The sequence below is a fragment of the Bombyx mori genome, chromosome 12 (genome assembly GCF_030269925.1).
Source record: "Bombyx mori chromosome 12, ASM3026992v2".
Classification (NCBI taxonomy): Eukaryota; Metazoa; Arthropoda; class Insecta; order Lepidoptera; family Bombycidae; genus Bombyx; species Bombyx mori.
Genome location: NC_085118.1, coordinates 2,395,096 through 2,421,539, shown reverse-complemented (window position 1 = coordinate 2,421,539; position 26,444 = coordinate 2,395,096). Strand labels below are relative to the sequence as shown.

The 26,444-nt window shown below is 38.1% G+C and overlaps 2 protein-coding genes across 5 annotated transcripts in view; one reads left to right on the top strand and one right to left on the bottom strand.

The window, feature by feature from the left end:
• LOC101746256 (protein dachsous) overlaps positions 1-11,650 on the top strand; it is a 316,611-nt gene extending 304,961 nt beyond the window's left edge. For both annotated transcript variants that reach the window (XM_021350126.3, XM_062671354.1), the window contains 8 exons: positions 1,839-2,186; positions 2,264-2,418; positions 2,510-3,581; positions 3,928-4,648; positions 4,752-5,878; positions 6,696-6,986; positions 7,512-7,803; positions 8,292-11,650. In XM_021350126.3, the coding sequence (XP_021205801.2) occupies positions 1,839-2,186; positions 2,264-2,418; positions 2,510-3,581; positions 3,928-4,648; positions 4,752-5,878; positions 6,696-6,986; positions 7,512-7,803; positions 8,292-10,908 (6,623 nt within the window). In that variant the 3' untranslated portion in view covers positions 10,909-11,650. The remainder of the gene's footprint in view (positions 1-1,838; positions 2,187-2,263; positions 2,419-2,509; positions 3,582-3,927; positions 4,649-4,751; positions 5,879-6,695; positions 6,987-7,511; positions 7,804-8,291) is intronic.
• EAAT-2 (glutamate transporter) overlaps positions 11,648-26,444 on the bottom strand; it is a 38,660-nt gene continuing 23,863 nt past the window's right edge. For 2 of the 3 annotated variants that reach the window (XM_012693086.4, XM_012693085.4), the window contains 6 exons: positions 25,913-26,121; positions 24,278-24,449; positions 21,702-21,896; positions 19,968-20,102; positions 18,829-18,934; positions 11,648-17,023 (listed from right to left, as the gene is read on the bottom strand). In XM_012693086.4, the coding sequence (XP_012548540.1) occupies positions 16,901-17,023; positions 18,829-18,934; positions 19,968-20,102; positions 21,702-21,896; positions 24,278-24,449; positions 25,913-26,121 (940 nt within the window). In that variant the 3' untranslated portion in view covers positions 11,648-16,900. Of the gene's footprint in view, positions 17,024-18,744; positions 18,935-19,967; positions 20,103-21,701; positions 21,897-24,277; positions 24,450-25,912; positions 26,122-26,444 lie in introns of those variants that run through there. The other variant, NM_001253896.1, reaches the window with a different exon arrangement.

Below are 26,444 nucleotides of genomic sequence, written 5' to 3'. Positions count from 1 at the left end.
GTGGGCTGTGAGCTCGTCCATCCATCTAAGCGACACTAATGGGCCGCAAATCAGCATTATAAGTAACAATGGCATTTACAATCATGTGCAATCTGCATCGATTCTGATCTGTAAACGTGAGTTTTTACTTCTCGATATGGGTGTTCGTAAAAAGGCATGTTTGGCATTTCGTTATCGTGCCGATAACTGACTGATGAATGGTGAATCGTTTCATCTCAATTCGGTTTATCTGAGATCAACACCACACGAGCTAGTTAGCGAGGCTTCCGTTCTGCGTACCCTTCGGTGTCGGGACCGAATTCGTAAATCATTCGCGACGAGGCTCGCCCGTGGCCCCAGTTGATCCGGATCCAGATTTGCACAGATGCTTATGCAATTTTTTTCGGTTGCAAAAACCGATTGACTTTTATGAGCATCGTGTAGCGTTCGGTTTTATTCGGCGGTGGCTTTGAACTTGTATATAATTTCTATGCTTTTAAAGCTTTTTTTTTTGTACACGAGGGACTCAACGTACGAATCGACCGACACTTCGACCCTTGGGGATTCTTTGTGTCACACAGTATAAAGTTACTCGAGCGCGCTTTTGTTTTATTAAGCTTTTTAAAGTTCAGCGATGTAGAAGATTTTTTTTTGTTGATCACAACAGTATTTTTTCGCGAAATACCTAACGCCAAAACGAAAGATTAAATAGTTATCATTTATAATAATAGAATAAAACAAAAAAAAAAAACGATGTAATTATTAATCAAAATTTAAGGCCATTTTTAACAAAAAGGTCACGCCACCGGCGGAACGAGATTTCCGCAACGGGAGACAGCGAACAACGAATTTATGTGCGTCGATTTCGAGTTATAAGCGTCGCCGTGCTCGCTCGCGTCCCGACCCCGCCATTAACTATTATTAATATATTACTATGTAGGAGCCGCGCTATTCTCTCACATGTTTTATTACGAGACCAGCGTACCAGCAACAGATACTGTCGTCGGGCATTTAAAGCTCATATGTTACCAATGTAAGTGTAGGACGCGAGGGTCGATCGCGACCCGTTGTTATGACGGATTGCATTTTATTTCGCAAGCGCACTCAAATGAATTATACGTGTTATAAAACGTTGTTGGAATCTGAGACGAAGAGCTGTGCCTATAAATTGCAATAATACTTGTTGTTGAAATAAATGAAAGAAAAAAAAAACACATTATAGTGATCAAGAAAAATGGTGACACGGCCACAAATGACATTAAGAATGAAACAGTGTAGAATGGTTGGATTTTATTTTTAAACAACAAGAAACCGAACAGACTTATTACAGAGGAATCCTTCGAAAGTATTTGTATACTCATTATTGGCAGTGACATTTTTCCCATATAAAGTTTTTGGTTATTCGAAAAAAAAACTAGTTTAAATTATTTATCTAAATGGTTGGATTATCTTGGAGCGTTTTTGCGTTGTTGAATTCTTGTGTTGATCAATTGTGAATAGTTTTTATCACTATTCACAGTAAGACTAAATTTAATGTTACGGTCTAAGATAATTATGAATCTAACATATCCTAACGTCATACGACTATCACTGTGAAGAATCATTGTCGCGTATGCAACAGACCTCTAAGTTTTTATTTACAATACCCTATTACAATAAACTCATTTGCATAGTTCCTATGGGTGAGTGTATTCCAAGCCCAAACACATAGTACTACCGTACCTTACGTTTGGAGTTTCAAATAAGATTGAGACATTTTATCTCAAAATAGTGGCAATCTCGTAACTGTTTCTGTGGGTTCTAATTAATGCCGCTTAACTCATCTGTGTCACATATTTTGATTATTAAATTTGTTTTAGGTGTTATAACCACGAAAGAAGTTTTAGATCGAGAACTAAAATCTGCATATTCTCTGTTTGCTGAAGCAAGAGATCAAGGCACTTTGCCGAGATCAAGTAGAGTGCCTGTTTACATTAAGATCACTGATGTCAATGATAATTCGCCTGAGATCATTGATCCCAGAGAAGACGTGGTCAGCGTAAGAGAAGAGCAGCAGCCAGGCGCGGAAGTCGCAAGAGTGAAGGCTATTGATAGAGATAACGGCGTGAATTCCTCAATCACTTATTCCATCCTGAACGAGAGAGACATGGATGGATATGGTGTTTTTGTCATTGATCCTAGCACGGGAGTCATTAGAACTAGCACAGGTACAGTATTTTCAGAAAAAAACAGTACGAGGGTAAAATTAGTTCAAATTCGCTTATACCATTTCTTTCGCTTGCAGTTCTCGATCACGAGGAAAGATCGATCTACCGGTTGACAGTAGCAGCCACAGATGGTGGGAATCCCCCGAAGAAAACCATAAGACAACTCAAAGTCGAGGTGCTGGATTTGAATGACAACAGACCAACTTTCACGAGTTCCAGTTTATCATTTAAAGTAAGTTCCAAAGTTAATATTTCGTTGATAATATTAAAAGCAAAAATAGGATTATTGGGAAAAATTATGGAATGATTTCTAATTTTTTTAGGTCAAAGAGGATTCTGAAATTGGTCACGTGGTTGGTTTAGTCGCCTGCTGTGATAGTGACATACAAGACAATGTCATTAGCAATGACGAAAAACAAATCTCTTACCTGCTTATGCCAATCACTAGCGATTATGCACCCGGTACTTTTGAGATTGATCGAAGAACCGGATCGCTAGTTGTCGCGAGACAACTAGACAGAGAGATACAAGATGAATACAGACTCGAAGTGAGAGCTCTAGATACGTCCGCGACAAACAATCCTCAGAGCAGCGCTGTAACTGTCAGGATCGAAATCGTTGACGTCAATGACAATGCACCGAAATGGCCACAAGATCCTATTCATGTCGAAATTTCAGAAATCACCCCCGTTGGTAGCATCGTGTACAATTTTACCGCAAAAGATGACGATGCAGGTCCGAATGGCGAAATGAATTTTCGTATTGTGCATTCTCTGCCAAATAACAAAAGCGCTTTCAATCTCGATCCACTGACAGGCTCTCTTACTCTTACGTCAAGCTTAGATTATGAAGTCTTGAAAGAATATTGGATAATCGTAGAAGCCACAGATTTAGCCGAAAAGATTTCCGAAAGACTATCAACCTTAGTTACAGTACATGTATCAATAACTGACGCTAACGATAATACGCCTACTTTTGTCTCAACGACTAATGTTGTTCTGTCGCTAAACACATTGCCCGGCACCCTTTACCAGGCTTTAGCTATAGATGCAGACCACGGGGACAACGGCAAAATATCTTACTACATATCAAGCGGTAATGAACATGCGTATTTCTCTTTGGATAACGACTCGGGAAGATTGACTGTCTCAAATAAATATTCTTCGGACACTTCAAAGATCCGGCACGGCCTCTACAAACTAAATCTAACGGCAACGGACCACGGAGTTCCGTTCCCGAGACAAAGTCATATGACGTTAAAACTGAACCTGCAAGAGTCGACTAACGTACCGCCGAGGTTTACAGAATTGACTTATCGCGCGAACATCAGCGAGGACATAAGACCCGGCAGTTTCGTTACTCGTTTGATGGCTAAATCTTCGAGAGGCTCAGCGAGTAAGTATATAATTGATTAAATGTGATATAATTTAAAGTTCTTGGTAGCAGAGTCCAATCTTTAAATCGCAGAGTGCAGGCAGTTACGAAGTAATATACAAACACACTTTTATAAATTAGAATTAATTACCTGGATGTTTTAGAATTTTATATCGAAATCACAGTTTTGTTATTTTGTTTTACTTCACGAACCAACAGACATTTTTTTCACTTATTCAATACACCTATTGTCACTGCTGTCTAAGTATATGTTTTTTTTTATAAGGAGTTTCTATATCTATCAACTCCAATAATATGTCCTTACTAATTAAGATAAATTTGAAACTAATCAACTATATTATTTCAGGTAACTTAACGTACACGATTCCCTATGGCGTGGCTGATGACAAATTCACAATCGATGATCGCATAGGAACCATAACCGTGAAGACAAAGATCGATCGAGAAGAACGAGACAAATACATTTTTCCAGTTTACGTCACTGATTCCAGTGCTTACCAATCCACGACGAACTTCGACGTCGCAACAGTGACTATCAGTATTATGGACGTAAACGACAATCCGCCGACTTTTAAAATAGGCTCTTGTTACCCTCTAGCTGTACCAGAGAACAACGAACCGGAAGTCATACACACTGTTACGGCCACAGATAAAGATATTGGAGCGAACGGTATAATAACTTACAGCGTTACATCTGGTAACCATGGCAACAAATTCTTCATTGACGCCACTACAGGAAAATTGACCGCCAAGACGTTAGATCGTGAGACTCAAAGTAAATATCTCCTCACAATCACGGCTTTCGACCATGGATCGCCTGTGGCGCTGCAAGGGTCTTGCAATATTACTGTCGTGGTAGAAGATCAAAACGACAATGACCCTGTATTTGATACCGGACACTATTCAGCCGCCATACCGGAGAACGCAATGATCGAAACTTCAGTGATTAAAGTGAGAGCAACGGACGCTGACTTAGGTTTCAATAAGCGCATCGTTTATTCTTTGGCGAATGAGAGTCAAGGACTATTCAGAATCGACAACAGAACCGGAATTATTTTTACGACTGGGTGAGTTTTCAAAATACATTGATTGAATAAAAAGACGAGTTCTTAACAAAATTACTCATGCTAATGATTTAACTGTTGAATTTAATTGTAATTTTCTTTTCAGAACCTTTGATCGGGAGAAAACAAATGTATACCACTTCGAAGCAGTAGCAACTGATCAGGGTCGATATATAACACGCTCCCAAAGGGTTTCAGTCGAAGTAACAATAACCGATGTCAACGATCACAAACCTATATTTACCAAGTACCCCTTCAAGGAACAAGTGGCGTCCCTGACCCCACCGGGACAGAGCTTACTGCGCGTTTCTGCAACCGACAAAGACATAGGAATTAACGCGGAAATTCTATACGAGTTGATTGACAATTTTAATAATAAATTTCGTATCAATCCAACCACAGGCGTGCTAACGGCCACGCAAAGCCTAGCCAGTGAAAACGGGAAACTGGTTCACCTTAAAATTATGGCAAAAGACAAGGGAAATCCCCCACAGAGTTCAACAGGCCTAATAGAGTTGAGAGTTGGAGATTTTTCAGATAACACGCTTTCATTGAACTTCCAAAACTCCACATACAACGTGACCGTTCCAGAGAATTTGCCATACGGCAAAGAAGTCATCCAAGTTACAGCAATAAGGAGTGACGGTCGACGCCAACGAATCATTTACGAAATAGGCAACGGAAACGATCAATACGCCTTTGTGATAGATTCGAACACCGGAGTGATAAGAGTGAACAACTCTGCGAAATTAGACTACGAATCACATCCAGGGCCTTCAAGGAAATTGGTTATCGTAGCTCGCACCGAGGGATCGCCCAGTCTGTACGGATATTGCGACGTCGTGGTCAATCTTAAAGACGAAAACGATCACGCGCCTAGATTCACGCAGCAACAATACATCGCGAATGTACTCGAAGGGAATGCTAAAGGCGAATTTGTTCTGCAATTATCCGCCAAGGATGCTGATCACGGGGCGAACGCGAGGATCCTTTACCACATCGTCGACGGAAACCACGATAACGCGTTCATCATCGAACCGGCCTTCTCTGGTTCGGTGAAGACGAACATCGTACTCGACAGGGAGATCCGCGAGTCGTACAAGCTGACAGTGATCGCTACAGACGAAGGCGACCCGCAGATGACGGGCACGGCGACGCTGCGGATCAATGTCGTGGACGTCAATGACAACCAGCCGACGTTTCCACCGCCCGACGTCATTACCGTCTCGGAAGGTGAGTCTTTTTATAATACGCTTTTATTAGCTTCAGACGTATGTATGTTTGTAACGGAATCTTTGAAAATGATTTTGACCCCATTCAAAACGTCGGATTAACTCGATATTTGATATATTTATTAAGGACCGATGACAATTCAATATTTTAAAAAAATATAAAAAAATTGAAATTCAACTAAAAAATGAAAAAATAAGTAATAGTTTAAAAAAGCTAACAATATACGCTTTTATAGAAAATCCAACTAAAAAATAAAAATTGATTATTATTAAATTTGAATTAAAAATAGTGTAAGAAAAAATGATTTTATTGTAAAGAAAAGCGTGGGGTGCTTTAATTTCATTTATTTGTCGTCTGTTTGTATTTCCCGTTTTCGGATTTAAATTGCCTCTGACCGGTCTATATAGGCTTTTGAAATAAATTGGTAGAACAAGAAATAATAATCAAAACAAAAAAAAAGTGTCTCACAAAGAAAGCGGAGGCATTTTACATAATTTGTATTCTTGAATTCGCGACCGGCTTCACGTTGCGACTTTTCGATTTCGACATTGAGATTAAACAAAAGGGACTCTTTTAGGATCAATATTTATTGGACGGTATTGCATTTTTTTTTTTCATGAGAGAGCATATTTTAGCGGTGCTCTCCCCAAACGGTTCATTGGGTCTTTTGTTTTTGTTTTATAGCATTGTACGAAACGAAGCGATGCTTCGCTTTCGTTTTAATTTTTTTCTTCCTTTAGTTTGCGAGACGTTGAAAGCGGTGAGCGTGCAAGTGTATCGCGAAAGTTTAAATTTCCGTTTTTTTTTTATTCTGCAGGAACGGAAATCGGAACGGTCCTGACATCGGTCACCGCTAATGATGTCGATACGTATCCAGCCCTAAAATACTCTATAATACAAGGAGACAACAAATTTTCAATCGATCGATACAGCGGGAAGGTTGTGCTGAATAGGGCTCTCGATTTCGAAGCTGACAACGTTTACGAACTCAACATCGCCGCTTCGGATAGCGAGCACGTCGCCAAAACCACCCTCACGATCAAAGTGAGCGACATCAATGACAATGCTCCCGTTTTCGACGATGTTTCATACAACAAAATCTTGCCGGGTATGTTTCTTTTTTTCTAACGCTACCTACTTTCTTTTTGCTCTCGAAATTAAGTTAAATCACGAACAGTATAATAAAGCTTTTATTTTTTAAATTAATTGAATCATACCAAAAAAAAACCAGGCACGTGCAACTTGGTTCTCGTGAATGAAGTGAAACTTCTTACTTATTTTCGATGTTTTTCGATGTGTAGTGTTGTGGTTTTCTTCATTTTTCATCCTTAAATCAGATTGCTCTTGTAATAGGGAATACTATGTTTATTTATACTAATCTATACTAATATTATAAAGCTGAAGAGTTTGTTTATTTGAACGCGCTAATCTCAGGAACTACTGGTTCGATTAGCGTTAAACGTTTAACGCAACCTTTTTGGAAGACGCATTAGAAGTTTCACTTCAAAACATAAAAAATTACCAGACACCTACCTTCATTAATGATTTATAGGTATAATTCGAATCTTTGAAAACCCTTGCAGTTGTCAATAAAAACAATTAATAAGGTGTACCGATGTGTGCTTTTTTTCAGAAGGCACAGGCGTCTTGGAAATCGGCTCCGTTAGCGCTAAAGACAGGGACAGCGGCGACAATAGCCGAGTGACATACTCGTTGCTTCGCTCGACGGAGGGGTACTACGTCGACGGGAACACGGGGGCCGTCTACGTGAACTACAGCGCCCTGCCTCGGAGCCAGAAGGATGTGGAGCTGGCGATCGTCGCGACGGACCACGGGCGACCGAACAGGAGCGCCGTGGCCGCGATGCGAATCAACGCGGGCGCTTCGTCCGAAATCAAACCTTACATCGGACAAGACACTTACAGGTCAGTGCCGCATCCATACTTTCTGTAGTCGCGGGAATAAAATGATAATTTGACAAGGATTTAAGGATCGTATCCTGCGGACCGAATGGTCTAAATATGTCTAAATATGTTTTGATGACACATCTTATTAAGAGATATTTATGATTAGTGTCATGATCAATAGATTCCGACCAAAAAGTGGTGTCCGAAATCTTCGCCCGTATGGGTAGCAATTAACGTAACGAATCCCCATCAAGTATTTATTTAATAAAAATAGTTGTCAATTGAGAGAATATAGGCATCGTATTCTTTGAATTGCATGACCAAATTTTTTTATACCCCATTGATTTGTAATATGCCTTCTTTTCTCACATTTTATTTTTCGAATTAAAAATACAAAATATTTAAAAAAATGGAAGTCTCAGTCTTAATTCTGAAACCTTAGAAAATCATTAGAGCTAAAGTTTTTAAACATTGAAAATAATGAATTATTTATTTCTCGATTGCAGAATAACAATTAACGAAGACACAGAGAAAGGCTCTTCATTACTCCGAATCGGTGGAATTAACGATGTGCTCAAGAAGTACAATTTGAACTTTCACATCACTACGGGAAATGAAAACGATTCTTTCGATGTAACTCAAGAAGGAGCACTGATCCTTCTCAAGAAACTAGATCGAGAAACTCAAGACTCATACGTGCTGGGATTGGCTGCAGTCGAACACGGCAAACTATTACGAAATCAAAACAAAACAGCCATCACTGTATTTGTAACCGTCGCCGACGCTAACGACAACGCACCGACGTTCTCAAGCAACGATTTCGAATTGACCGTCAATGAAGGCGTCAAAATCGGATATACGCTTACGAAATTAGTCGCTACAGATGCAGACCAATCCGGAACTCCAAATGCTAATGTAGTTTACAATTTGACTTCAGGAGACGACGAAGGTCTGTTCTTTATACATCCCTCCACGGGAGTACTGAACGTTAATAAGCCCCTTGACTACGACACAGGCAGTACGGAGTATAAGCTGGTTATTATTGCGTGCGATCTAGGTGTCCCTGCTTTGTGCAGTGAGGCTTACATCAAAATCGGTCTGATCGACGAGAATGACAATACTCCCACGTTTCCCGTAAGCGAATACTTCGAGAGTATTGCTGAAAACGAAAGAACGGGTACGTCCGTGTTCATTGCCAGAGCGACCGATCTGGATAAAGGCAAATTCGGGAAACTCGACTATACGATAATACCGTCAACGTTCAATTTAAATAGGAAGGACGATTCGTGGAAGCTGTTCCAGATCGATTCGTCAACTGGACTGGTGAACAGTAACGCGGTGTTCGACTACGAGACGCGAAATAAATACGAGTTCTCAATAAAAGCATCTGACTTGGGCGGGAAAAGTTCAACTGTGAAAGTGAGAATTGACGTAGAGAGTCGCGACGAATTTTATCCTCAATTTACGCAAAAAACCTACAAGTTTAGGATACCGAAATCGGGGTCGTTGCCCGCCGGGTATACCATCGGTCAAGCAACTGCCACAGATCGAGACAAAGGCATCGATGGCCGCATCGTGTACCAACTGTCGACATCGCATTCTTACTTTAAAATCAACAGGACTACAGGCGTTATTATACTGAAGAAGAAAATAGATTCTGTGCAAAATTTGTTTGGTTCAGACAAATCGATTAGTTTGGTTGTCACCGCAAGCTCTGGTCGACAAGGCTCCCTAACAAATAAAACCGCAGTCGAAATCGGATTGAACGGCATGGCTTTGGCTGGTGAAATAGATCAAACAAACGACACAGCGGCCGCCACAAATGGAGGTCTTTCAGATTGGGCTTTAGGATTACTTATCGCTTTCATATTCATTATAATTATATTTGCAGCAGCGTTTCTGTTCTTGCACATGAAAAATAAAAGACACAAAAACGTCAACAAGCCCGGCTTCAATTCTGAAGGAGGGGTCACCACTAATAGTTATGTCGATCCAGGTGCTTTTGATACTATCCCCATTAGAAACACCGGTACGGTCAATTCTGCTGGTCAGTTCGCTCCGCCAAAATACGATGAGATACCTCCGTATGGTCCACACACAGCAAGCTCGAATTCCGGGGCCGCTACTACATCAGAACTCTCAGGCTCTGATCAATCCGGCTCAAGCGGGCGTGGCTCAGCTGAGGACGGAGAAGACGGTGAGGACGAGGAAATAAGAATGATTAATGAAGGTCCCTTGCAACGAGAGTCCGGGATGCATAGATCAGGAGACGATGACAATCTCTCTGATGTTTCAGTACGTAATACACAAGAATATTTAGCGAGACTCGGTATAGTTGACACGGGTGCCGGAGGCGGAGCTTCAACGTCATCAAGGCGATGCTCTGAAAATACAGGAACTAAAGATAATATGTTACATCACCCACCGATGGATTCTATGCATATGTTCGATGAAGATGGCGGTCACGAAAACGATATCACGAATCTCATTTACGCCAAACTTAATGAAGTTACCGGCAGCGAAAGAGCCAGTAGTGCTGATGAAGCCAGTGCTGCCGTAGACAGAGCTATGGCTTTAGGTGCATTTCCCAGCGCTCCAGGGGAGAACACAGCCGTACCAACCGCTGGTCCTTCTATGACCGGCAGTCTTAGTTCAATAGTACATTCTGAAGAGGAATTAACTGGCAGCTACAACTGGGACTACTTACTCGATTGGGGTCCGCAGTATCAGCCCTTAGCGCATGTCTTTTCGGAAATAGCGCGTCTAAAAGACGATGCCGTGTCACTTCAAAGTGGAAATAGTGCGGCGTCTAGTGCCAAAAGTAAAGGAACGTCCATATCTGGAGGTAAAAGTGTGCCGCCCCCTCTTTTAACGACAGTAGCGCCAAGGAGTTGTCCTGCGCCGTCGCTGTCGTGTAGACAACCGCAGCTCCTACTGCCTAGATCGCCTATAAGTCATGATGTTCCTGGGGGATTTTCTGCTGCGGCTGCCATGTCTCCGTCCTTCTCCCCCTCATTATCTCCTCTAGCTACGAGATCGCCATCGATGTCTCCCCTTGTAGGTCCCGGCCTTCCGCCGGTGCCCGGTAGCAGAAAACCTCCCCACACAACTATGCGAATGTGAATATTATTTTTTAAGATGTCTGTACATATCCCGTAACATGTTTGCCAACTAGTATTTTTAGTAGTATTTATTTAGAAGCCGATCTGATCGGCTTAGATCCTCTCGATCGTTTTGTGCATCGTTACACACCTAAGGTATGCTCAAAATGGTGTCTTTTAAGCGCTTATTACCGATTTTTCCGGTAAATGTAAATATTAATGAATCGGGTTGTAATGTTATCTTGTACATATTGTATACGTTTTAGTGCCTTGTATAATATCAAAATCAAAGACTGCCATGTTATTTTGTATAAATGTTACAAATGAATCAGCTTTACTGTAAGCTATAAGTATTTTTAAATTAACCTTATGATAGTGTACAGTTTTTTTTTTTTTTACAAAGATGTAGTGACACCATTATAATTTGCGTATCTCTCTAGCTGCATGACATATCTGTGCCTTTGGAATGTGTATTGTCCTGTGATTTTCGTCTAAGTATGAAAATATCGTAGACTGTTTTGTGATATCTGTTAAATCATTATACAAATTTAATTCATTAATTAACACAATCATCTGTACGATATAATATATCAAATTTAAAAGTGTATCAGGGTCGTGTGATTATTCAAAGATGTATTTCTGATGCCACACATCCAACAGTATGAAGACTAAGTGTAAATAAAATAAACAATGTTATATTAGATTTAAAGTTCCAAACGAATGTCGACGAAGGAAGTTTGAATAAAATGAAAATGCGAATCTAATATTGAGCAGTTTTATTATTATCATTATTAAACCTCTAATAACAATATTGCCAGCGTGCATTATTACCGAATACCCTTATGTTAGTTTATATTATACTGTGGAATTTAAAGTACACACAGTAATAGTATTAAAGATGATTTTATATTGCAAATTGTTCTAAAGATAATTGACTACTTATAAATTTTTTTATTGCTTAGATGGGTGGACGAGCTCACAGTCCACCTGGTGTTAAGTGGTTACTGGAGCCCATAGACATGTACAACGTAAATGCGCCACCCACCTTGAGATATAAGTTCTAAGGTCTCAGTATAGTTACAACGGCTGCCCCACCCTTCAAACCGAAACGCATTACTGCTTCACGGCAGAAATAGGCAGGGCGGTGGTACCTACCCGCGCGGACTCTCAAGAGGTCCTACCACCAGTAATTACGCAAATTATAATTTTGCGGGTTTGTTTTTTAACACACGATGTTATTCTTTCACCGTGGAAGTCAATCGTGAACATTTGTTGAGTACGTATTTCATTAGAAAAATTGGTACCCGCCTGCGAGATTCGAACACCGGTGCGTCGCTCAACACGAATGCACCGGACGTCTGATCTTTTAGGCCACGACGACGACATAATCAATATAAACACTAATATTGTAATATTCGGGGTATTCTAAGCCAATGTGTTGTCCAGTACGAGGTCTCCATTCATATTTATATTCCATTCATATATATACTCACAGGCGAAATCGCCCAAGTATATTTAAATCTATACATATAAATAAAATCGGATTGTTTGTTTGTAATATTGAAATAACCGTTTTTTACTACATGCATATGAATATATATAATATATACGGTACATACATACACCAAATTAACATTTTTTACAATTTATTGTCTGTCTGTCTGTTTGTTCCGGTTAATCTCTGAAATGGCTGGACAGATTTTTACGGGACTTTTATTGGCAGGTAGGTGATATAATAAGGAGTAACTTAGGAGACTTTATTTAGACTAGCTTCGCCCCGCGGCGGCATCCGCGGCATGACAATAACAGCGGGTAACATCACGGGACTCAACTATCAATAATAAAATTTAATGTTTCCGAAGCAAAGCGAGGGCGGGTCGCTAGTATATTATAAATTAATGCAACATTAATAGCATATGACAAATTCATGTAAGTACTTATTCTCGTGTTTATTCAGAAGCTTTGAAACATTAATCTTTAGTACTTTATTTCGATTATGCTCAAATATTAAGACACACGATATAATATTGAATTTCAGTAAACAGGTTTCTAAAAGAAACTTCTCATCACAGTTCTCGGTTTCAAAACCTGAACACATAAATATGTAATTCAAAATCACATTTTACGATAAAATTTCAAAAATCCTTTCATTATTTTGTAAATCTTTAGTTCTTTGGTATATATTATAGATTAAATTAGCTTCTCTACGACTAGTATATTATAATATATTGTAATAGTAGGTATAAAAATTTAGCCTCCTTAACTATAACACAGTACCGATTCACTGATATCTAATGATGATATATTATTAAATTCTTATACCTACGTATTGATATACTTGGAATATGACAGATACAACCTAATATTTATTGATTTTGAAGTTAATTTTAAGTAACTCAGTATTGAATATGCCTATGATACATACAACAAAATTTTGGAAACATCTTTAAAAATCTTCATAGAGATTTTTAAATCAAAGTTTCGTTATATGCAATGAATAATTATCTAAATGCAATATAATTCAAATTTAACTTAAATAACTACAAAACTGTACATGGTACCCTATTGAATAAAACGTTTAATTGACAGATTCATTATTTGATATAATATTAAAGTGATAATATTATAAAAACTGTGAATGGTCTTGATTTTTACCATATGGCGAAAATGGCGTATTGCGTTGTATAAAGCCAGCAGCTTAGGATCATATTATGGGCTATACTTCTTTTCTGCAAAAGGGAGACGTCGGGAAATGAATCCAAGTTGCTTCCAATTATCTTTACACTTTTGGTGAAGTACGGCTCCCGTGGACGTATCGGACGCGTCTGTGAACATGGCCAACTGTGCGACAGGTCCTGGATGTGCAAGCATCACTGCTTCGGAAAAACTTGTCTTGCAGCTATTGAAAGCTTCCTGTTGTTCAGGAGTCATTGTAATGCTCTGTGTTCCCTTTGTTTTAGGTCCAGTTAGTATGTCGTTTAATGGACTTTGAAATTTGGCCGCATTAGGTACAAATCGACGATAAAAATTGTACATTCCTGAAAATCGGCGAAGTTCTTTTACTGTCGGTGGTGGGTTGTTCATGATTGCCTGCGTTTTTTTCTGGTAGCGGCTTAATGCCTTCTGTACTCAACTCATAGCCCAGGATGGCGATACATGCGTTACCAAATTCGCACTTGTTAGTGTTAATGAGCATGCCATATTCTGCTAAGCACTGGAACAGCTGCCGAAGGCATTGGAGGTGTGAGGTCTCATCTGGAGAAGCAAGCAAAATATCATCTAAGAACCCGTAACAAAATGACAGATCCTTAAGCATTTCGTCTATGAATCTTTGAAAGTTCTGTGCTGCGTTTCGCAGTCCGAATATGGTCATATATGGGAATTCAAATAATCTGAACGGTGTAGTTATTGTTGCCTTTGGGATATCTGCCTTGTGACTCGGTATCTGATGGTAAGCTTTAACTAAGTCAATTTTTGAGTAGCTTTTGGTTCCTGCTAGTTGCTGCGAGAAGTCTTGCATGTGGCGGTTTGGATATTTGTCCGGGATTGTACGCGCGTTCAGTGCCCGATAGTCCCCGCAAGGTCGCCAGCCGCTGTCTTTCTTAGGCGCGAGGTGAAGCGGTGATGGCCACGAGTTTGCGGACCTACGCGTCCTAACGCTCAGCGTTTCATTCGTTTTTTTTTTAAAGACACTTTGTCGGGATTGGGGGGCTTGGATAGAGCGGGCCTGGGGAGGGGTACCCCGGAGCATTAGTGTTTGCGGGACCGACACGGGCGGGGGGTTCCTCGTCGCTGCTCGCTTTGTCCTCGGAGGGTCTCTCTGTGGGGCGTTTCCTACGTACGGCCGGGTACCCAAGCTTGAGCAGCTTGACGCGGGAGTCTTCTGATGGCTCCCCCAGTTCTGCCGATGCCGTCTTTCTAATGAATTTGTCGATCTTGGCTACGTGTGTAGACACATGTGAGGTTGACATTTGGAAATTTTCCCCGATAATCTTGTTTCCTTTCGCATATGTAATTGCTGCATAGTACAAATCGGTGAAGTGTGAATGCGTCAGCTCTTAGTGGCAGTTGGGATCTCGGACGCGACTATAGAACAACAAGGGGTCCGACAGAGAGGCTGCGGCACACTTTTCTCTTAACAAGATGGCTTGATCTAATACGGCGGGTATTTCTAAGGCCCGACAATGCGATTTTATGAAAGCATCCATATATTGCACTGCCTTTAAAGAGGAGTACTCCCATACCAGTATTATTTGGTTCAGAATAGCTCCCTCAGTCCCCGATTTGCCTACCTGTAAGAGCCTATCTACTATCACCGAGCGCAAGCGATTTTGTATTTTACAATACGAGTAGTCCAATGTTCACAGACGCGTCCGATACGCCCATGGGAGCCGCACTTCACCAAAAGTGTAAAGACAATTGGAAGCCACTGGGATTCTTTTCACGACGCCTCTGCAGAAAAGAAGTATAGCCCATGTGATCGTGAGCTGTTGGCTATATACAACGCAATACCCCATTTTCACCATATGGTAGAAGCAAGACCATTCACAGTTTTTTACGGATCATAAACCCCTGTCATTTGCTTTCTCTTATAATCGTGAAAAATGCTCTCCAAGGCAATGTCGGTATCTGGACTTCATCTCCCAATTTACAACGAATATCCGGTATGTCCAAGGAAGCCAAAATGTTGTAACCGACGCGCTCTCCCGCATAGAGGAAATTAGTCGCATTATAGACTACACCGCACTCGCAGCATCACAAGACTCGGATCTAGGATTACAAAAACTGCTACAGAAAGGTTCAGAACTAGATCTGAAGAAAATTAAAATACCAGACTCCGACAAGGAAATTTACTGCGACATATCCACGACCACATATTATTATGAGAGTAGCTTTCAGGAAACCTATGTTTGACGCGCACCAGGTGCGAAAGCCACTGCAAGAATGGTTACGAATAGATTTAACTGGCCTGGAGCACAGAAAGAACGCAGACAGTGGGTCAGTGAATGCACAGATTGTCAGAAAAACAAAGTCCACCGCCATTGCCAATCACCCACTTATACTTTTCCTGTTTCTTCCTAACGCTTTTCTCATGTCCATATGGACAACGTGGGACCATTACGGCCGCCACGTCTCAATATCACGCGATCTTTTTTTTTTGTGAAAAGACTAATTCGGACTTTAAAGAACTTGTGAACTTCATGTATAAATGTATGCTATATAATCTATTCATTTCATTTTAATGAAATTATAAAAAATTAAAACACAAAATGATCTAAATTAGTTCTAGACTAAACCGTAAACAATAATTATTTACACAACATTACCGAACCCATATTTGAAAAATCTAAAATATTGGTATGGTATTCGAAAACTTACCGTCATAGATATTATTCATAAATCATTAAAATAATTGTTAAGAATCAGTTACTACTTACTCTAGTAATTGCTTGCATCATGTATCCGATGCAAGCCAGTAAACCATAAGAACAAGAATCTACGCGGTTAACTGCTCACAGAGCGAAAAGATTGCGAAGATCTTTTAATAAAGGAGTAAAATGAGAGGATTTAGTAAAAGAGATGCTTCGTGATTTATTGCTATTTATAAATACGTTAACGGAGAAGTGATAGAAGATCTTCTAGAGTTAGACGAGCATGTTATTTGAAAAGACAACGATGCAAAATCTTCATAGATCACACAGAAGTTCAGCATTGTTCAATTATCTTGGAATTATTTTAATTAATCCTTATAGTACATACATATTTTATTTAAAAAAAAAAAACGTCCTACATATAATTATATACCTGTTACATATCAGTCCATCAATTACAATTTAATAATTTGATCTCTTAACGTTTTATCAATAAATAAAAAATATCAACATCTACATAGATGACATCATTGTATTGTAATGAAAGCTTTGAGAGACTTGTATGAAGCCTTTCTCTTACTAAATCTTCTTTTTAATACTTTTTATCATTTATAAGAGTCTCAGAGACTCTTTTTGTAAGAACTAAATCCTTTCGACGTTGTTGTGATTGTGCATGTCAATGACGATGTCGTCCGATACGATCGACTGCTTCCCTGGCGTGGTTAAGGCTTCTTCTGTGCTCGGAGTTATCCCGGTCGTAGCTTCCTAGAAGTTGCAATTCTGTTATTGGTAAAACGTTCGTTATCAGCGATATTTGAGTTCTACCCAAACTTATTGGTAATACAGACTTGCCAATTTTTTACGTTTAATATAGCCAAAGCCTATACAGAACGAATAAATGACTACAGATCTATTGGATCTTCTGTGACCCCGATTTATTTCGCGGTTTAAATCATAATTCAGTTAACATGTAGAAAGAAGGATTAGATCGATTATATTACATAATGCAAGTGTCACAATCTTTGTCCAGAATGAACTCCAAAACCAACTATCTAATTTCAGCGTTTTCTAGTTTAAAATGTGTCCTTAAATCCAATTTATGAGACTGGATAGGTTATTTCCATTTATAACAACAATAATTTTTGACTGAAAAATATTTCGAGATTACGCGACCTTTATCTTTGTACTTAATGGTCAGTTTTATTTGGTATTGTATTAGTATCAGCAATTAGATGTTTTAATTGAACATCAATTAAGGATACCCCATTCAAATAGCTGATTTTGTTGCTGTTATTTTGTTATATTTTTCCAAATTTTAAGCATTAAATAGCGCTCCCGTAATGTTGTAAAATGATCGCTTAAACCAAATCGTATTTTACCCCTAGATTTGGCGGCGGGTGTTAGCTTAGTGACACGAAGCTTTAGTGTTCGTCTTGGGTATCTAACAGATGGCGCTGTATTCAAAACTTAATATCCTTGAACAAAATTTTAATAAAATAAATCGGTAAGATAACAAATAATAGTTTAAAAAAACTAAAAAACACGCTTCATATAAAATTCAACTATATAAAAAATATATTTTATTGTAAAAAAAGCGTGGGGTCATTTTTAAGATATTATTGAAATAATAATTCTTCTACTCATATATGAGTCGTCTATTATCAAAGGTGGCAATTTGTGCATTTGGACAAAAAAATGTTATTGATATGTCAATACAGATTGATTTGAATATAATCTTCTCCTTCAAAGAATACGGTTCAAAACCTGCATTAAATAAAGGTTAATACTTAACCTGTTATTTATCTAAGATGTCGATCAGAAGAGTTTTGTGACTGCCAATGGAATACAAAGTCAATAATTCGTTTTTCTGATTTACCAATAATTGTCCAAAAGTCTAATTGCCGGCTTTGATAATAGTCGACTCATATGTCAGAAAAATATTTATAACTAATAACACCATGCACCCCACGCTTTTTTTACAATAAAATATATCGACGCTTGAGAGGCAAACGTGACTAAGCGACAATAACTGCTTTGTACATAAATGATAGGCAATAACCATATTCGATGCGCAAAAAAATATATATTTCTAGATCTATTAAAATCATTTCAATCCTACAGCTAGATTCGTTAAAATATAATTTTGTTTTCAGGTATTTCAACTTTAAATTAGTCTACTGTAAAGTTCACGCATTGTCGCTAGGTCACTTTGCCTTTCAAGCGTCGATATATATTTTTTCACTATTTTCAATTTTATAGTTATTAAAATTTATTTTCTATTTTTTAGTTGAATTTCAATTTTTTCAATATTTTTTTTATATTGAATTGTCGTCGGTCCTCGATAAATCTACAAAGTTTGAATGAAATCTGGCTGATAGCCTTGAGAGGCTATGACAGCGTAACCTTAACTAGCAGGCGAGCTCACGAGGCTCAAACCTGACGACGTTGGTAACACGAATCCTAGCAAGAGCAGTGCTTCGCAGAATCTACCACCGGATCGGAAACGCGACCCACTGAGAAGATCCGGCGAGAAACTCAGTGGGCTGTGTCTGTGGGTATCGAATACTAACAATGGAAGCCGCATCGCACGCCATCAGCTCGTTCTTAGACAGATGCTCCACGACGGCGGCCGCGTAGCAGTCGCCGAGCATGTTGTTCGTTGTGCGAATCCTATCACTGGAGTTCAATAAATTTATATTAATACGTGAAGCAAAAACTTTGGACCCCTTTTTTACGAAAACTGCGCTGACGGAGAAGTTTGTTTATTTTTTTTTATTGCCTTTGTAGGCAGACGAGCATACGGCCCACCTGATGGTGAGTGGTTACCGTCGCCCATGGACTTCAGCAATGCCAAGGGCAAAGCCAAGCCGCTGCCTACCGAAAATTTGAAGTATGTAATTTCCCACACTTATAGCGAATGTAGAGAAGGAGTGCACCATATTAATATTTTTTTACAGTTAAGCATAAAAAATACTTTAAATCAATTAAAAAACACTACACACACTACCATGTATTTGACATACACACGCATGCATACTATTTGTTTATGGTCAAACTTATTTTATTGTTTATAGTCTGTGGCCAAATTGAGAATAAAATAAATATTGTTTGTCTTTGTTAGCATTTGTCTAAAGTGTAGTCTTGGCGAAATCTATGATTATAGAAGTATTATATATGGTTTTTGACAACGTAATTATAATACTGTACAAACTTATAATTTCAATTTTTTTTATTGCGTTTTTTGCAGACGAGCGTACGGCCCACCTGATGGTAAGTGGTCACCGTCGCTCATGGACGTCAGCAATGCCAGGGGCAGAGCCAAGCCGCTGACCACCTAATTATTGTCGAATTTCGACTACCGACTACCACTAGTTATTGTAGTTGCGTTTTATTTGGGTATTAGTAGCAACAATTAGATATTTTTAATTGAACTACAATTAAGTTTACTTTATTCAGACACCTCAAGTAGTTTTTTTTTTGTTATGATATTTTTTCCCAATTTCAAACTTTAAATGGCTCTCCTGTAAAGTTGCAAAAATGTAGCTTAAGCCGAATAGCCTTTCACCTCTCGCTAATATATTAATCACACAAAGCATTTAAAAATTCGATTAGCATCCCGAATTAATTGAGATAATCGCCTACTTATACTTTCATAAGTCTACTCGTAAAACAGAACGTAATATCACATAACGGAATATCCGATACTCACACGAGCCAGTCCACAGCGAATAACAGAGACACGTCCTGCGCAGGCGCGTCCACTGAGGACAGCACCACCAGCAGCAACACCAGCGCCGCCGACGGTACCGACGCCGACGACAGAGACGCGGCCGTCGACGTCAAACTGAAAGACAATAGCGCCTTGTATCGATATATCGACGCTCGTACACACGGTTTTTGGAACGAATTTCCTTATGGGACGATGCGGAGGGGTACCCTAACCGGGAAAAAACTTCCGTAACGTAAGATTTTTATTAGTTTTTTATCATTCATTGACCACGATCTCAGAGCGTTCGTTTGCGCAATACACTAACTCTTATGCAAACAACCGTGAATGAAGTGTACCACAATAAGTTCGCACGTTGCCGAATGACAGTGGGTTGTTGCGAAACCTCCAGTTTTATTTTCTTTATACCTCGAATAGAACTTAAAATTATTATGTTCATAATGAGGAACTTCGTTCCTATCCGGTGTCCCACGACACCACACTTCATTTTTTTGGGCTCAAACCTGATGACGTTGCTAACACTGGCCCTAGTAAGAACAGTGCTTCGCGGAATCTACCACCGGATCGGAAACGCGACCCACTGAGAAGATCCGGCGAAAAACTCAGTGGGCTGTGTCTGTGGGTTAATTTACTCGTCGAGCAACATTCGGACCGTCGGTCTATCGAGCAATAAATTACAACCTCTTGGCGGAAATTCTTCCTTTTTTATTTTACCTCTCAGAAATTAATCAAACAAATCGAAATGGCGGCTAAGGATTTCAATAGTTTGAGCTTTCGTTATAGTATTAATTATTTATTAAATACAATCCCATTTTTGAGGGCCGACATGAAAGGATATTAACACTTTTTAAATAGCCTTTGTAAATAACAAGTCTACTTGGTTTCAAAATCTCTTCTATGAAATCATTTTTGTTTGACAAAGTTGTTTTTTTTTTCTTTCCAAGTCTTCAATTTACTCCCCAGAATTTAATGGCACACACTTCGATAAAGCGGCACGACACGAGAACCCTCTCATCGTGGCCGTCGGTAACTACATTCCCGATCCTGCGGAAATAATGGAAAGCAGTCGACGTCGCCCCAATCACGTCATTTCGGATCCTCCCGATCCACTAACGGTGCTTCTAGGTACCTCAAGCACCGGTCATTGTTCTCGTCGAACCCGTCGCTTGCGACGAAGGGCTCGACGGGTAAATTAGTCGACTATTATCAAAGCCGGCAATGTGACTTTTGGACAATTATTGGTAAATCAGAAAAACGAATTATTGATTTTGTATTCCATTGGCAGTCACAAAACTCTTCTGAACGACATCTTAGATAAATAACAGGTTAAGTATTAACCTTTATTTAATGCAGGTTTTGAACCGTATTCTTTGAAGGAGACGATTATATTCAAATCAATCTGTATTGACATATCAATAACATTTTTTTGTCCTAATGCACAGATTGCCACCTTTGATAATAGACGACTCAAATTAACCCTCAGACACAGCCCACTGAGTTTCTCGCCGGATCTTCTCAGTGGGTCGCGTTTCCGATCCGGTGGTAGATTCTACGAATCACTGCTCTTGATAGGGTTCGTGTTAGCAACGTCGTCAGACTTGAGCCCCGTGAGCTCACCTACTAGTTAAGGCGACGCTGATATAGCCTCTCAAGGCTATCAGCTTAGGTAGGAAAAAAAAAAGTGGCACAGGCTACATATAACGTTTTTATACTCACAATATAGTTGCCAATTGAGCAAAACCCAAAGTCATATTGTTCATTTGGCATATGAAGACCGCGGCTATCGCTATGAAGAGAGCGGTGCCGTCCATGTTGATGTTACAGCCAATCGGAAGAACGAACCTAGTGATGCGGACATCGATCCTGAGTGGACCTTCCATTGCTTTGAAGGTGACGGGCAACGCTGCTGCACTGTTCATAGAATAATAGTGTCTTAGTGTTGCAAGTAATTAGTATTTGGATGAATCAATTCCGTTCCCAGAAAATACGAGTACCGTAAAATGGGGCGATTAGGGACAAATTCCAACTTTATGAGCAATTTTAAGGTAGTTGTTGATGTATATAATGCTATATCAGGATCAAAATGATTGAGTCTTGGGGGCATCTTTGTTGTCTAATTTAAAATTATGCAACTAGCATTCCAGTTTAAGCAAAAAATGCAAAAATAGGTGTAATCCCTATTTACCCGAAAATTGCGGTTAATTGGGACGAAATGAGAAATTTGGTAGGGTTGGCACTACTTTTATTTTTATATATAGTTTTAATTAATTTATTTATTTAGTAGCACCAACAAAGTGATCATCAATAAAAAAAATTGAAAAACTGACAAAAGTACATGGCAAACATCACCTCAATTATAGGTGCAATCGACAGTGCTGATATTTCTATCTGGGTTAAGAGATTAGGTGTGTCGGTTATTCCATGGATTAATCAGATGAATACCCCCACTCTGAACAAATATTAAATATTTTATTATGTATTACTTAGACATTTTTGTCCACCTTGAGATTTCATTGATCTTGTTACATGTCTCTGCAAAATCGACTTACTTATATTAAATTGCTTATCTATTTCAACTAAAGACTTATTCCCCATTTCGCTTCGAATAAACCAGATTTTTACCAACAAATTTAAAAAATATTGTTATAACTACATAGACAACCCTACAAACCTGTACCTATTTATACTTAGGTCGTTTCCATTTCACGTATTCTCATCTCAATTGACCCCTTTTTCGTTGTTATTTGTACCTAAGACGTCCCCAATATCCCCAAAAACAACAGATTTTTACATGTATTTTTATTTAATCAAATACATTAAAACCAATAATAACTGAGACTTACCTTTAATATATATGCTGGTTCAAACACTAAATAACGTTAATAAATCATAGTCGTCTTCTATTATTATCAAATAAATAAAAGAGAGCAAAGTTTCTAGCACTAAAATAATTACCACCACAGGAAGTTAATTTGAAACGCGATTTTTTATAAGTTAGCAGCTATTATCATGCATATTCAGAGTTGTTTTGTGAACTTTCAACATTCTACTATTAAACTACAAAAAATGGAAGATTTTGCAACGAATATAAAACTTATATTGAGCGTCGAAAGATTTTCCCGGTTTTTTCCCGATTCGCCTCTCAATCCCTAATCGCCCCATTTTACCGGTACTATATTTTGTTGACATATTCTGTTTCAAGATGACTTTTTGGCGGGAACGCGAGGAGTGAAGGTGTGTGATTTATTTTATTTTATCTATTTAGTGTTTCTTCAGGTTTAAATGTGTAATAAAAGTGGTTTATTAACTGTTTAGTATCTGTGTAGGTGCACAAATGTGGGAAAATGAAACAAAGTCGCTGAAAGTAACTTCTCGAGATCCTCCAAAAAGTCCATTGAAAAAGTCTCAGTAAATGACCACCATTTTACTGAGATTATATTTCATCCCATATCATCTCATCTCATCTCAGTTCATTTCATGCCATGTTTCATATTAATCAACCTCATTTCATTTCATAATATCATTTTTCATAATATAAAAAAGTTTTCATTAAAATTAAAATAAGTCTTGACGTTAGTTACCGGGTCATAAAATCCCTTATAAAACATAAATACTGTTTCAAAATCTAAAAAAAGCTGTTTTATTTTAAATAGTCCTCTTGATATAAATAGGGCTTAAATAAAAAAAAAAAGTCTCAGTTGGTGCGTTATAAACTTTGGATTTTGTCATATAATCTTAATTTTAAATCCATATTTGGACTTGTTGCGTTGTTGTACTGTAGCGTAAGTAAAACACCGTGGAGGGGAATTCATTCCAAAATCAGAAATCATATATAACGAGCCCCGATAACGAGGGGTGTAATAGTAAAATAAAGTGGACAGAATTGTCTCGGCCATACATTGAGAAACCAACAAACTTGAAGCAAAAAGTAAGATTCTTAATCAAAATTCCCTAATTTTGAAAAAAAAAAGTTAAGATTGATAGAACAAAACCTTGAATGTATGACTACAATTGAATATGCAATTTCGAAAAGGGCACATCTCTGAAAATGTAAAATGTTCAGGAAATGAAAAAAACTGATTATTTTCTAAAGCAGTGTAAAATTTAAAATATTAACTTTTGAGATATATTTAAGTGGTAATTAGCAATTGAAAATTACTGGAATTATTATAAAACGGGTGTAGTTAAGCCTCAAAACTACATGTATATGAAAAAACGTATTTGACAAAATATGCGACATGTGCTCTTTTCGAAATCGCATATTCAATTTAATAAAGGCAGAATCCACTTACGTTGACGCCGTAGCTGAGGCAGTTAGCATAGCGTGCGACAGTCCCCAGTAGAACTTATACGGATTCTTTTTCACGACTATGAAATATATCAGTTGCATCACTATGAGCTGATAAAGGAACACTCCCACGGCCACTGTCGCTATGAACCATGCCAACTGGGACATCACGTGTGCTGGAAGTTTAAATCAATTAGAGTTATTACCACCAGTAGTATGTAGATCTAGATTGATTTTACAGCTGCAAAAGAAATCCAACTGAATACTCATATTATGTCATTATTAACAGAAAAGAAATCCAACTGAATACTCATATTATGTCAATATTAACAGAAAAATTACCATCAGAAATAAACTATGTAAAATCTATTCAAGGATTACTATTAGCAGCCCATTATATTCCAATAATGTGATGACTAAAAGGATTATCTCAATTGATTTCATCAAACCCATTGTACTGCAATTACAAATTTATGTTCATGAAATTAATGTTCTATACATGTATTTTTTTTATTAATTCCCAACAAAATAATGATCAAGACATGGTAGCAAAACATGATCGAGTATATTGGATTCAATAAGCATATGAGTGCACATTCATATCAATTACTAATAATGATGAACAATCAAAGGCTACATTTGATCCCATTTCACAGTTCAATTGATGAAAAGTTTCATTCTGTAAAGTTGATTACACAATGCATGTAAGTGTATACAAACAAATTTGTAATAAATTTTGGTATCCATTTATTAAAATAGCTAAAAATGTCATAGTTGTGGTTTGAATTGGATGTTTCAAATTATCTCTTGGGGAATTTTGTGAAGAAATCGTAATTAATTCGCATCCTAGTACGACAATTATATATCTTTACTATTTTATTGCTATAGGTCACCAAGTTCACCGGTAACCTGGTATTGTTTATTAGAATCCATAGATATCATTAAGTGGATGTCGCTGCCACTTCCAAACAGGAGATCAAGATGTTCCGCCCTTTAAATTGGAGTACGTAACGCGTTAAAAATATACAGAATGGTGATATCGTGCGGGGTCATAACACTCTTTAATAAAACGTATGTATTTTCCTTTTATTTCGCGATTTTAATTTACTATTGTAACAGGATGATATTCCTTCAACGTTACAGTTGTCTCTAGTTACGTGAAAGTTGTGTATTTAGACCAAAAAAAATGGCGATTCCCCGCGCGATGTGCACACACTTATGACTATAACACTAGATAAGAGTTCATCGTACGTTTTCCTTTAGGTCATAACCACTTAAGAGATATCTGTTTAAATTCTTCAAAACAATAATTTTTAAATTTACGTATTACAAAAAAAAAGTTTAGTTTTTTGCATCATGTTCGAACAAACAAAGACACAAAAAATAAAACAAGTTTTTAACCAGTTAGCCGTTACAGCCATACTGGTACCCTACTTGTTAAATTATGTAAAAATCATCAAATTGGCGACACAATGTTACATAATTATACATTCATATGCATGCAGAAGCTACATTACAAAACTGCACATAAAGTAAAATCTACTAACGGTATTTCATCAAATAAATAACCACAAGCCTCAACATTCTTAAACTAAACATCTCATCTCATCTGATAACTGAAAAGAGCCAATCTTCTTACCCACATCTGCTACACCCAATATCTTCCCAGCTATAATACTGCTGACACCAAACGGGGTGAACCACATCACTCCAGCTACCATTTTCATGATCACTTCAAATATAGCTTGAAAGAAATCTATGACTACTTGGCCTTTTGCGCCCAAAGATCCGAGAAGACTTCCAAAAACCAGGCAGAAGAATACCAGACCTAAAGTATTTGTGCCAGATCTGTAATAGAGCGTAATTTAATTATGATAACGTGTGTCAAATCAATTTATAAATCACATTTACTATTATGATTCGAATTTTGAAACAGAACTGTAGTTGCCAAATTTGAAATTAATTAAATCAAAGTCTTGAATAAAAAGATACAAATCATTCATAAAAAAGAAATACTTTTACTTCTTTATATATTGAACGTTTTGCCTCTTTCAAAATATATCTATTGTAGAATTAGCATAGAGAGAGAGCATAGTTATGATAAGGTCATTTTATTTTTTTATTACACTCCATTCCATTTAACGACGGGCTTACAAAGGATATTCGATTAG